At 31.9% G+C, this 13,368-nt stretch overlaps 1 protein-coding gene across 5 annotated transcripts in view; it reads right to left on the bottom strand.

Annotated features, from left to right (window-relative positions):
- Window positions 1–13,368, bottom strand: part of Ccdc88a (coiled-coil domain containing 88A) — a 124,341-nt gene that overhangs the window by 66,593 nt on the left and 44,380 nt on the right. For all 5 annotated transcript variants that reach the window (XR_006847034.2, XM_046423777.2, XM_046423785.2 and 2 more), the window contains exons 6-8: window positions 11,352–11,435; window positions 9,364–9,504; window positions 2,685–2,857 (exon numbers count right to left, since the gene is read on the bottom strand). Coding sequence is in view for 4 of the 5 variants with exons in the window: in XM_046423777.2 (XP_046279733.1) it covers window positions 2,685–2,857; window positions 9,364–9,504; window positions 11,352–11,435 (398 nt within the window). In the remaining variant the exon portion in view is untranslated. The remainder of the gene's footprint in view (window positions 1–2,684; window positions 2,858–9,363; window positions 9,505–11,351; window positions 11,436–13,368) is intronic.

The following is a 13,368-nucleotide window of genomic DNA, read 5'->3' as shown; positions in this document are numbered from 1 at the left end:
ATACTATTCAACCATAAAATACTGAAGTACTTGCTATAACAGGGATGGAACTGGAAAACATTATGCTAAGTAAAAGAAGCAAATCACAGAAAGCCATTTATTATATGATCCTATTTATATGAAATATCCAGAATAGGCAAATCCATGGGAAAAAAGTAGAGTAGTGGCTGCCAGAAGCTGAGGGAAAAGAAGGATAGGTATAAAATATGTTTTTAAAAACCATCAAAAAATATAAAAATAAAAATGTCTTGGAGCTGGGGTTGTGGCTCAGTGGTAGAGCGCTCGCCTAGCACATGTGAGGCCCTGGGTTCGATCCCCAGTACCACATAAAAATAAATAAATAAAACACAGGTATTGTACTACAACTAAAAATAAATATTGTTTTTAAAAGTTTTGCAATTATTGTGTGGTCACTGAGCAATTCTACTTTGTAAATTAAAAGCACTTAACTGTACACTTTAAAAGGATGAATTTTCAGATACAGAATTATTTCTGGTATTGGGGATTGAACTCACGGGCATGTGACCACTAAGCCACATCCCCAGCTCTATTTTGTATTTTTATTTAGAGACAGGGTCTCACTGAGTTGTTTAGTGCCTCACCGTTGCTGAGGCTGGTTTTAGACTCAAGATCCTCCTGCTTTAGCCTCCAGAGCCGCTGGGATTACAGGCATGTGGCACCATACCCAGTGTTCAATAATCTATATTTTAAAAAAATTATTTACATTACAGAAACTTTCAAAACATGAAATCAATGAAGCATTAAAAATTATTTAAGGGATGAATGTGGTGGTGCACCCTTGTAATCCCAGCACTAGGGAGGCTAAGGCCAGAGGACAGAAGTTAAAAGTCAGCCTCAGCATCTAAGAAACCTAGCGAGACTCTGTCTCAAAATAAAAAATAAAAAGGGCTGGGGATTGTGGCTCGGTAGTTGAGAGCCTTGGGTTCAATCTCTAGTACAAAAACAAAGCAAAGCAAAACAAAACAAAAACATATATATGATATATTATACACACACACACAAACACACACACATATATATACATACATATATTACTAAAGGCAGTCTTTGAAAGTGTAACAAATATATTAAAGTGAAATTTACAAGGAATTTTTTCTTATATCCAAATGGTAAATCATACTTTTACTCTGAATGTTTATAAATCAAAGGCAATATTATGATGTATCACCCATAAATGATACCACTTAATTTGCACATTCTAATTACCATTACTTATTATATAGGTTTTGTTAGGTATAAAACTACCTAGACTATTTTTGTGCATAATGAATTCTGAAGATGGCTGCTTCACTTTAGTAAAAATCTGTTGCAATAAAAAGACTTAAAACAAATGTTAATATATGAAATTCATGAAAAGACACATTTTCAAAGGATAACAAAGATATTAAATGGTAATGATTAAGTGCTAGTTACAGGAAATACTTGCTTATATATCTGGCATATTTATTTATCCATTAAAATACTCATTTACATTTTTAGTAAGTATATATGAAACCAAATTTTGTCAATCCCTGTTTAATAGACTGCAAGGCCAAGTAATTTTTATTTAAAAATTAAATTCTAGTATAGTGCAAAATGTTAAGCGAATTCAAGGCCATCATTGCTGTTCTAATTGCATGCTTTATCTAAAGACTGGCAAAGATTGTGCTAAATTATATGGAAAGAACTAGTGTTCACTGTTTAGGCTATCCATTAACTGCCAGTCAAACTAATAACAGCAATCTTTTCCCTAATTTTCCTGGTGCAGCTGTTTATAGAATATCCTGGGCGTGTTCACTTCAATAGACACATAGTAATGCAGACATCCACAAATGAAAGCTGTTATTTTTTTGTTGTTTTCAAGTTTTCCTATAGACTAATATTTTTCTACCTTGCATATTTAAATCATTTTCTTTAGCTGCTTTAAATAACCACTAAATAAATTTAATTGCTATATTGTGTTTTTAAATTTACTATCTACACTCTGAAGCTCAAATTTCAGGAACACACCAAAAAGAAGAGGAAAAAGGCCCTAAAATAAAAATCCTTTGTTCTTTTTAAAGTACCAAATAAAAAACCAACAGCAGAGATTTGACTTGTGTTTTACTAAGAAATGTATATATGGCATTTATATCAATTTTCCTGTAATATCTTAGAAAGCTGAAAAAATATAATGTTATCAACTCTAACCAAATCAGAATATTTGATTTACTAAACAGATGACTTAAGCATCTCAATTATGTAATGCAGACGATACACGCAAAAATTGTTTGTATACTATTATATGCTAATAATTTAAAAACATTAATTTTAAAAGAACTGAACTTATTAATCTATATCAGTGATTCCCAGAATTCTAGATTTTAAGGAATATAAAAATTTTAAAAATTAAGGCATTCCCCCAATTTTCCAAAGAAGGACACTATTTTATAAAATAAATGATATTTTAACACTAGAAAGACAGAAAGAAAAAAAAAATCCAGAATAAAGGCAACCTTTAAATTGGTAAGAACCAATACTGGCAAAACCTTATGCCAGTCTCTATTTTTCTCATTTTGACAAATACTAGTGAAAAATTTGACAAATACTAGCAATGGTGGGACATTGATCTGTATTCCATAAGCCTAAAAATATTGTTTAGGTCACCGTATAAATTCAATGAACTTTGAAAACCAGCAACTTACAGTTCCTGCCTAAGCCTTCTTATTTTGGCCTTAGCATCTGCCAGTTCCACTGACAGATGCTGTCGACTTTCTGTTCGCTTCATGCCTGGAGAACCACAGGGTGATTGTGCAGATGAAGAGGCATGGGGTAGAAAATGAAGACCATCTCTCTCTTCAGAGAGCTCTATGATAGTCTAAGAATTATAGAAATAAACACAGAATCACTTTTATTATTCTACATATCATCAAACTAAACATATTTACACTATTTACTGGGTCTAAGATTTATAATATAATATTTTTAAAAATTCGTTGGTCAAAAGACTGTCATATTTAGCTGCATTTTTAAAGGTTTAATTCCATAAAATGTACAACCACAAGAATGGGGAGTTATTCTCCATGTATGTATGATATGTCAAAATACATTCTACTGTCATGTATAACTGAAAAGAACAAATATAAAAGAAGAAAAAAAGGTTAAATTCAACAAACAGTTTATGTATGAGCTATTTAGTAGGTAACACTTGAAGAAGATTTAGCACATTCTTGCTTCCCTAGTTTTTTAAAAAAATAAATTACAATAATTCAGACAGCAAATGTTGGAAAGGCCTGAAAAAACTTGTTGACACAGGAAAGAAATTTACCTTAGAATAATTTGTCTAGAACTGTGCTAATATACTAGCCAGTAGCATAGTGGCTGTTTAATTAAATATTTAAAAAGTTAAAAATTCAGCTGTTTAATCACACTAGCCATATTCCAAGTACACAACAGCCACAGGTGGCTAGTGATTACTGTACTGGAAATACAATACAGCCATAAGGACAATACTGCTCTAGAATTTTATTCTGGAGGGAATAAAAGACCTCACAGGTTTAATTTATTTTTTCTGTAGTAAAAATAACCAAAGCATAAAGACTAATTTGGCTATGGTTACACAACTAGGTAACAGCTAGTCTCTTGACTCCATATCATATGCTCTCTCTCCTATAATACTATACTATTTCTAATCTGTCTCCCATCAATGCTTTCTTTACTTCTTTCTCCAGAGACCCTCCACAAGGCACAAACCAACTTTTCCTTTTCTAAACTTCAAGGGCTGTTTAACCTTTATATACCTCATGCAACCAATTACAGTTCTTCCATTCTCCTAATTTTCCTTTTCTTTATTGGTAACTTCTCTTATTCTAAACAAATTTCTTAGTTTTTGTTTGAAATTTCTCAGGCAAACAAATTATCTTCTACACAAATTCAAATGTGCTACTACTGTAGGCAGAGTAGGTGGAGTTACTGCATGAGACAATGAAACCACCATCCTTATTTCTCATCATCAGCTCTTATCCACCCCATTGAATCATTATTTTTTTTTGTTTTAACCAGAAGTCATTTATCATTGGGATACATTTCAGCACCTGATCAAGATCTGTCTTAACTTTCTGTCTGCAATTACTGCTTTCACAAATTCTACTACACATGACAAACCTTAGTAAGTAACTTACCAGTTCCTTTTCTCTCCACAATTCCACATCCACTCCATATTCAATACATGCAGGTTTCTCCAGTAAAGGCACCAATCATTCTTTTGTGGCATGCCTCCTTTACTCACTGTTCCTAAGTCACCATACCTGTTTGAACCTCTGATTACTAAACTCCTTCCCTCTTTTTTTTTTGCGGGGGCGGGGTACTGGGGATTGAACTGAGGAACACTCAACCCCTTAACCACATCCCCAGCCCTGGTTTGTATTTTATTTAGAGACAGGGTCTCACTGAGTTGCTTAGCCCCTCATCTTTGTGGAGGCTGGCTTTGAACTCATGATCCTCCTGTCTCAGCCTCCCGAGCTGCTGGGATTACAGGCATGCGCCACGGCGCCCAGCTAATCTCCTCCCCTCTTGTCCAACAGATTATTCCTAGCTACTCTAGAGTTCCTATTCAATTTGGAACTACAATTAGGCACTTAAATTATCATTCTCAGTTTTCATTTTAGTACAACCATACCACTGTCTAGCGATGGACCATTGCTTTATGTTTATAGAATTCCTAGCTAGGACATTCTTGAACAAGATCTCATGCAATATTATAATCTGCAACAGAGGTATTGTCTATTTTAGACACAAGGAAACTGACTCCTATAAATCAAATAACTCAACCAAAGTCATACAACCAATGATACATATAGGAGAAATTAAAATTCAAGTTTGAATCTAACATGATTTTCTTTATCTACCATCAGTTTTCTAAGGTATAGAACTCTAAGAGAAAAAGAAAAAAATTATACAACCCTACTACAGGTTTTGCCACCCACTTCCAATGAAACTCTTTCCATTATTCATCAATTCCTTTATTGAAATCTTGATATCCTGGTAAATTTCCCCCAAAAGATTATTATAAATATATTTCCTTTTTCTCTACTTAAGTCTCCAACTGTAAAATATTATCATATACAACAAATGACCTCTTTTCCAATTTATCCATGAAACAAAACCACCTGGGATTAACACCTCCCTTTCTAAGTATTTTTTTGCTCCCAATAATATATCCTTTACTTAAACATTTTCAATTTCTTTTTCACTTGTTTTTTTTTCTCCTTGTTCTTCAAAGATATACATACAGGTTTTTAATATTTTTTTAAAAAATTTATTTATTGCTGCTCTTTGAAAGGTAGTTTACATGTTCACTGACACTACTCTAACCCTATCCGCCTACCCAGTATGCCCACCTCAACTTTCCCGTCTCTGTGGATAGTGTCATTAATCTCCATAGTGGCCCAGACTTGGAGTCCACTTTCAGTTCTATATTTTCTTACTAACCCAATCATCTTTGATCTTGCTATTATTTCCTAACTTGTAACAACAGTACCTGGCAGATAGTATTTAATAAGTATTTGATTCATACACAAATAAACTGGTACCTAATTATACGCTAGATTCACACTTTTCATGTACAAACTTCATCTTTTCTAGAATAGTACTAAGCACAAAAAGAGATGAACAAGAATATTCAACTAAGTTATTCACAAAATATAAAACTCAAGGAAAGTAAAAAAGACAAATATATCATTCATAGGTGGTGAAATGGAGATATCAAGAGTTTTCAGATTATCAATGAACAGAACATAGAAGAATCATGTGCTACAAGATATATTTTAAAAGAAAATAAAGAGAGAAAGAAACTTGGTGCTAAGAGTTTATTTTCCATTAAAGATTATTTAGAGATTTTGACTTTTCTTTATTGGTGGTAGCTTTAAAAGTTCAAGGCCTCTCATACATTTTCAAAACAATCTGATGGGAAATATCATTAAAGTATAACTCTTAATTTTTCATAAGTTTTGCCTGATCCTTCCAACTAGCAGCTGCAAATAAATATTCCTTCTTTAAATTCCTATAGTATTTATATATATATATATCACTTTTGCTACTTATCACTTCTAAATTTTTATTACCATTAATTACTTTATTAAAAGTCTTCTGTATTAGATTTAAGAACCTTTGATCCTTTTTCAAACAGCATAACACTCTGTTGTTCCCAATCTCAATGATTTGACTTGGGAGTCTGAATCAGAAAGATCACAAATTCAGGGACAATTGCATAATGTAGCAAGACCCTAAGCAATCTAATGAGATTCTGTGTCAAATTAAAATATGAAAAAGATGAGGATGAAGTTTTTCAGGAAAGTGCCACTTGGTTCAATCTTCAAGATTTTTGGAAAAAAAAAACAACAGGTGTTTATTAATATATAAAAGAATGACCATAAAAAAATACATCAATACTGCTGCGGCTGTGGCTCAGTGGTAGTGCATGCCTGGCATGTGTGAGGCCCTGAGTTCAATCCTCAGCACCGCAAATAAATAAAATAGAGGTCCACTGACAACTAGAGGAAAATATTTAAAAAAAAATACACCAATGCTAAGAAAAAAAACTTCAAGTAACCCAATATTTTTACTTACAGAACTCATCATTAAGAGAAAGAATTAGAGATATTCTCAGCACAATTGTGGATTTAAACAAAGGTATTCTAATGGTTAGGAAAACAAGCATTTAAGTTAGACAGACCTGGGAAGTTACTTAACTTCTCAGAGGATGAGTATCTTCCATCTTTATAAAACATGGTTATTATGCAGATTTAATAAGACAGTATGTATTAAGACTTGCAGTACAAAGTCTGGCATAAAAGAAACAATGACAGTAAAGAGATACTAAATTCATTCAAGTCTCCTACTGGGTACACAGTAGAACTGTTCCTTAGCATTAAGAATAAAAAAGTAGGGGCTGAGGCTGTAGCTCAGTGGCAGAGTGTTTGCCTAGCACCTGTGAGGCACTGGGTTTGATTTTTAGCACCACATAAAAATGAAACAAATAAAATACCATCTACAACTACAAAAAACAATTTTTTTTTTTTAAATTTCAAGAATAAAAAAGTTGGGCTGGGGATATAGCTCAGTTGGTAGAGTGCTTGTCTTGCATGCATAAGGCCCTGGGTTCAATCCCCAGCACCACAAAACAAAAAACAAACAAGAATAAAAAAGTAAAATTTAAAATTTTAAGAATTACAAAGTAAAAAGCAAATTTAAAATAGGGTGATCAAATATACTTTTTAGACAATTATGACAAAAATGAATCAAAACATAACACTTTAAGAGTAAAACATAGATAAGAACTTGTTTGGGGGCTGGGCACAATGATGCATGCCTATAATCCCAGTTACTTAGGAAGATGAGGCAGGAGCATCACAAGTTTAGGGCCAGACTGGGCAATTTATCAAGAATAACTCTCTCAAAAAAACAAGGATATAGTTTATTTATATTTAGATACAGAATTATTATATTTATATACTATTATATATTTTACATTTGTCTAATATTTTTCACAATTATCTTCAATGGCCTTTTCTAATTTGTCTATTGGTGGCTCCAATTGGGGGAAAAAAAAATCTCCATGGAAATGTATTTAAACCAGCTAGCAACTGGTTCCCCAAATACCTGAGACAGTAGTACAGCTGCTTTCTATTTTCCTTGTTAGAAAAAGTAATTCAACAAAAATGCTTAATCGGGCAGGATGGTATATTCTAAAAGGTTTTCCACACAATCACTTCATGCAGTGTTTCATCTTCCTTTTAGATTTGCCACAGTCACATAATGACAAGTACTTTTGTTCAACCTATATTAATCACTTAAGGTAAACAAGATAAAGCAATTTATACATGTCCATATCATATGAAACCACAGTATGAATTTTTAAAAGTTATTTAGGAGCACCATATTGAAATACCTTTAAAAACTTGAAATACAAATGGAGGAATGTTTTAGATAATGGATAAAGCAGTAAAAAGACATTAAAACTGAAAGAAGATAAAGCCTATGGTTAAAAAATCGGATAAAAAATGAATGATCTAAGTATCTTAGGATAAACTTGATATACACTAGGGATGCTTTCTACTCTTTTAATGTTTAAAAAATTGAAAATTCTCATCAGAAATGAAAATACTTTTATAGGGGCATGAAAATTTTGTTTAGAAAAAAAATTACTTAGGAATTTCCTCTATGTAGTCTTTCATTAGTTCCAAGAGTAATCACATAAATTCTCTATAAATAAGCTCAAAACTGTCTGTCACATGTAAATGGAACAACTAAACAGAGCTATACATTCTCCTGAATGGAAAAGTATTTTTGTCTGCTATAAGAAAATATTACTCACCACTGCATGCACTAAAGTTTAGAGGGCTCCAAAATTTCAACTTGCTTTCAGAGAGTGCAGACAAAAAGTTCAGTGTAATATTACTCTTTTTAAAAAGCAAAGTTCTGCTTTAAAGGAGCTTATAATAATTATTTTTAAAAAAAATCATACTTCATAATATTGACTACAAAAATTTGAAATCTTTGTGGGACATTTTTATTCAGAACACCTGTTTTTCTCCTTTTATTAATACTTATTTTTCCAACTTCAAAATGTGGCAATAAAACTAAGAAATTAACCTTAAGCAAATTCTTATGCTTCAAGGCAATGATTTTTCCACTTACATCAACTATATTTTCAGTTTCACACTTCTGTACTGTTGCCAGAGCTGTGAGGATGATTTGAAAAACACACAGGAAAAAAATCAAATACTAATTTAAAAGGAAAGGAGAAAACTTAACTGTAATTCATTAACTAACAATTTGAGGTTCTTACATTTCCTTTCTGGTTTCTGTATTTCACATACACACACACACTCGCGGTCTCTCACACACACATACTCTCTCTGTCTCTCTCTCTCTCTCACACACACACAACAGATGGCCCATCATGTGGGTTCCACATCTGCAGATTCAACCAAATGTGGATGGAAAATATTCAGGAAAGAAAAATGTTTATACTGAGTACGTGCAGACTTTTTCTTGTTATTATTCCCTAAACAGCACAGTATAACAACTATTTACACTGTATTAATTACAAGTAATATAGAGATGATTTAAAGTATACAAGAGGATGTGTTGGGTTATGTGTAGGTTATATGCAAACACTGAATTATTTTATATAAGAGACCTGAACATTCACAGAACTTGAAATCCTCTGTGGTCCTGGAAACAATCCCAATGGATGCCAATGGATGAACATATTTTATTACCCTCTCTTAAGAAATAGAGTATCAATTCTAGAAAACTTCTGAAGATACTAGTTTCTGTTCTTAGAAAGAAAACTTTAATAATACACTGAAATTTACAAACCTCTGAATGTTCATCTCTTTCATCTATAAGTCTTTTTAGATGCAATGCCATATTTTTCAAGAGTGGTTCTATATCTTCCTGAGACATATCTGTTGCTTCCATCCATTGCAGATCAAACACATTTTCCTGATTATGTGTTACCTTTAGAAGGACAAGCAAAATAAACAATCAAAAACAGGCTTACATTTAAATATTCATTATATTTTGTACTAGTACAATATTAGCTCAAATATTATGCCATAAAATAAAAAGCCAATATGATGTCTCTAAAGGTACACTTGAAAATGAATGAAAACACAACTGAAATTATTTTATACTAAATGTAGTCTTCAAATGAATTAATATTCATTTTCTAATCAATGAAAAAAATAAAATTTAATTCACAGCATTCCTATGGGAAGTTAAAATTGACATACTGGACACTGTTGTAACAAAATCTATTGTACTTTTCTTTAGATAAGACTTTAAATTTGGGGCTGGGGTTGTGGCTCAGAGGTAAAGCACTTGCCTAGCATGCGTGAGGCACTGGGTTCAATCCTCAGCACCACATAAAAATAAAATAAAAAGATATGGTGTACACATATAACTAAAAAGTAAATATAAAAAAGACTTTAAATTTATTACACTTGAATTCAAAAGCAAATTTTTTTTAAATTTATAGGGTATGTTACTGCATTCTTATACTTGAAAAGTCTTTGTAGATTCTCAACATGGCATGGTCACAGAATCATAGAGAAAAGTCTCTCAATATAAAGATATTAAAGGGCTGGGGTTGTGGCTCCGTGGTAGAGCGCTTGCCTAGCATGTGCGAGGCACTGGGTTCGATTCTCAGCACTGCATATAAATAAATAAAGTAAAGGTCCATTAGCAATTAAAAAATTATTTTCAAAAAAAAAAAGATATTTAAAAGAATGAAAAATAAAGGGCTGGGGCTCAAGCGGTAGCGCGCTCGCCTGGCATGCGTGCGGCCGGGGTTCGATCCTCAGCACCACATACAAAGATGTTGTGTCCGCCGAAAACTAAAAAATAAATATTAAAATTCTCTCTCTCTCTCTCTCTCTAAAAGAAAAGAAAATATTTCTTGCTTTCCATTTCTTACCATGAATCTGGTATTTTGCTTTAACTTCCACAACAAATAGAAAAATAACACTTTCAAGGATGGTTGCAAATTCAGTAACTTGTAATACTTAACATTTATGTGAAATGAAAAAAAAAACACGAAGATAGCACAACATATATGTAAAAGGGAACTACAAATAACACTTCATTTTATCAAGTACTAATAAACTTACTACTGAACATAATGTTACTGTAAAGAAATCTGGGCTCTATGGATGTTAACTAAGATAAAAGATTACATATGAAACACAAACTCATCGAAATAGAGAATATTTCAAACACTACCAATTCTCAGTCTTCAAAATTCTCTCCTTCCCCTTTTCCAATTAACATGCAAAATTAATATATTCTGATTTTAAAAGTTTTTGTAAGATTAAAAGCCCATGAGTAGATAAGAGTCAGAAAAAGCATTTTTAAAATAATATTTATTAACAATCATATTAACTTTATTTATTTGACACTGCACTTTATACTCTAGATTTAAATTTGTATATCAATGTTACAAAATATCACTGTATTGATATTTTGAATTACAATCAGAGTTCTACTTTTTGCTGCTTTCCTTTACTACTATACAATTCATTCTGTGCTAACAAAGTCATACACCTCATTCCTCAAATAACAGTTTATCCCTAAGTCCTCACAGACAAAGGCAACAATACATTTGTAGTTAGCACCATGCCGTGTTATATGATGATGCCCTTGAGGACTATCTCTTAAAAAAAGAAATTATCTGTATAAAAGTAGAATTCATTTAAATATTTTATCTCAATCTTGTTCAACACCCTATGACTAAGTATTTCAAGAGATATATAAATATATCAAAAGCTTCATAAAAAGTACATACAAATTTATATATAGGTCATTACCTCTTGAATATGTGCGGCAACTGCTGCTTTTGTATCAAAATCTAAACCTTGAATTCTTTCAATAAATTCTTCTTTTTTCTGACACTAAAATAAAGGAATAAAATAATCATTTATACAATGCAGGGTATCATCCTTAAAATGTTGTATATATCTGAAACCTCATCAGGCTTAGCTATGTTTTGAATAGTATAGTGGGGATTTATTTTACACTTAAAGTGTCTAATACACTTACCTAATACAGAGATAACAATTTGGAAATATTTATTTAAAAAAGCAATGCACTGAAAATTCATACTATGCTGGCAAGTTCTAAAGTGGGAAACCATTACACAACCTATTTGAGGTCAGCACAATATTATTATGCTAACTTTACAAACAGAGAAGTAAAGAATCAAGAACTTGTTTCAGGAGGATAAGTTACTTGCCAAAAAACACAGTGAGTCAGTGGCAGAATTCGGAATACAGCCAAAATGCTCAGTCAGTCCCTGGCTATCACCAAACAACACAGTCTTTCTTCTTAGGGAAAAAAAAATTTTAAGCAATTTTTACTTCAGGCTTACAATTCATTCTCACATCTTCATGCTATCAATCTTAATAAAAAGAAACTCACTTTTTGTGGCCCAGTTCAACATTTATAAGGTAATATAATAAATATTTGGTGTTTCTAACATAATATAGAGTTACCAAGGGCAAAATTTAACTATGTATATATAAATGCACATGTAATCAAATGGAATAAAGGCGACAATTCTTTATTGTGTAACTTTTTTTAAAGCTTTATAAAAATTAAAATATTGAAATACAAACTTAATTTTTCCTTCCAGTAATAAATAATATTTAACGTGCATCTTAATCTCTGCCTCTGTCTACATCTCTTATATTGTAATCCAACTGCTAGTATAATTGTATTCTTGCAGCTACCAAATGAGAAGTGCATACAAAATAGACAGTATTGTCTTGCCTAGCTTAGATGAATCTCCAGGGCCAATTACTGAACTACCAATAAAGACAATACACTCACAAAAGGAGAAACTGGCTCTTTGATCACTAAGAAACTTACAAAGCCCAAATTTATACTCTATATGTCAAATTTTTTTCAAATTGTAATATTCAATTTCTGTTGCTGTACAATTCGAACATACTGCCATCCAGTGTACAAAGTTCTACATTTTATAAAAACAAAATTATAAGGATGACATAATATTTAAAACAATTACCAGAAATGTAAAACTACTAGATATGAATAGGATGTCAGAGTCTTGGAGAGAAAGAGAAGAAAATTTGGAGTTTAAAAATACTAATTTTTTTGGTCTAGTAAACAACTAGCTTACTAGGCAGAGTAATCACAAATTTTTAATTTAATGCCTCTTACAATTGTTGATCTATGCATAATTTCTGAACTAATCAGAAAATAAAATGGCAGTGTTATTATAAAAAGTTATGACTCAGGGCTGGGGTTATAGCTCACTGGTAGAGTACTTGCCTCCCACGCATGAGGCCCTGGGTTCGATCCTTAGCACCACATAAAAATAAATAAATAAAAATAAAGGTACTGTGTCCATATACAACTAAAAATATTTTTAAAAAGTTATGACTTCTAATTTACCATAAAGTCCCCAATTCAACTGTCTTGTATTTTTCCGCCTTTAAACAAAACAGATACACTTCCCTTTTCTAAGCCCCAGAGGCACTGTTTCTTCACTCATACACGTTAATATACACAATAAAAATTCTCTTTATCCTTAAAATACACAAAGTTCTACTAAATCTCAACATAATTTAAACATTAACAATTTTAAGAATTCTGAATGTTTCATAAATAGGCGAGGCTTTCTTTGTGAATTTCACAGGTCCTTAAAGGACAGAAAAGAATAAGAATGTCAAGATGGAAAAGAGAATAAGATTTAAAATCTAAAGCTGGATAACTTCAAATCAAACATTTTGTACCAGCACTGTTCAACATGGTAGTCACTACCTACATGTAGCTAGTGAGTACTTGAAATGTAGCTAGTGCAAT

The sequence above is a fragment of the Marmota monax genome, unplaced genomic scaffold (genome assembly GCF_021218885.2).
Source record: "Marmota monax isolate L192 unplaced genomic scaffold, Marmota_monax_Labrador192_F-V1.1 WCK01_AAM20220418_F8-fsc00015, whole genome shotgun sequence".
In the NCBI taxonomy this organism is placed as follows: domain Eukaryota; kingdom Metazoa; phylum Chordata; class Mammalia; order Rodentia; family Sciuridae; genus Marmota; species Marmota monax.
The sequence above is the reverse complement of the archived record's forward strand: the minus strand, read 5'-3'. Positions and strand labels throughout refer to the sequence as shown.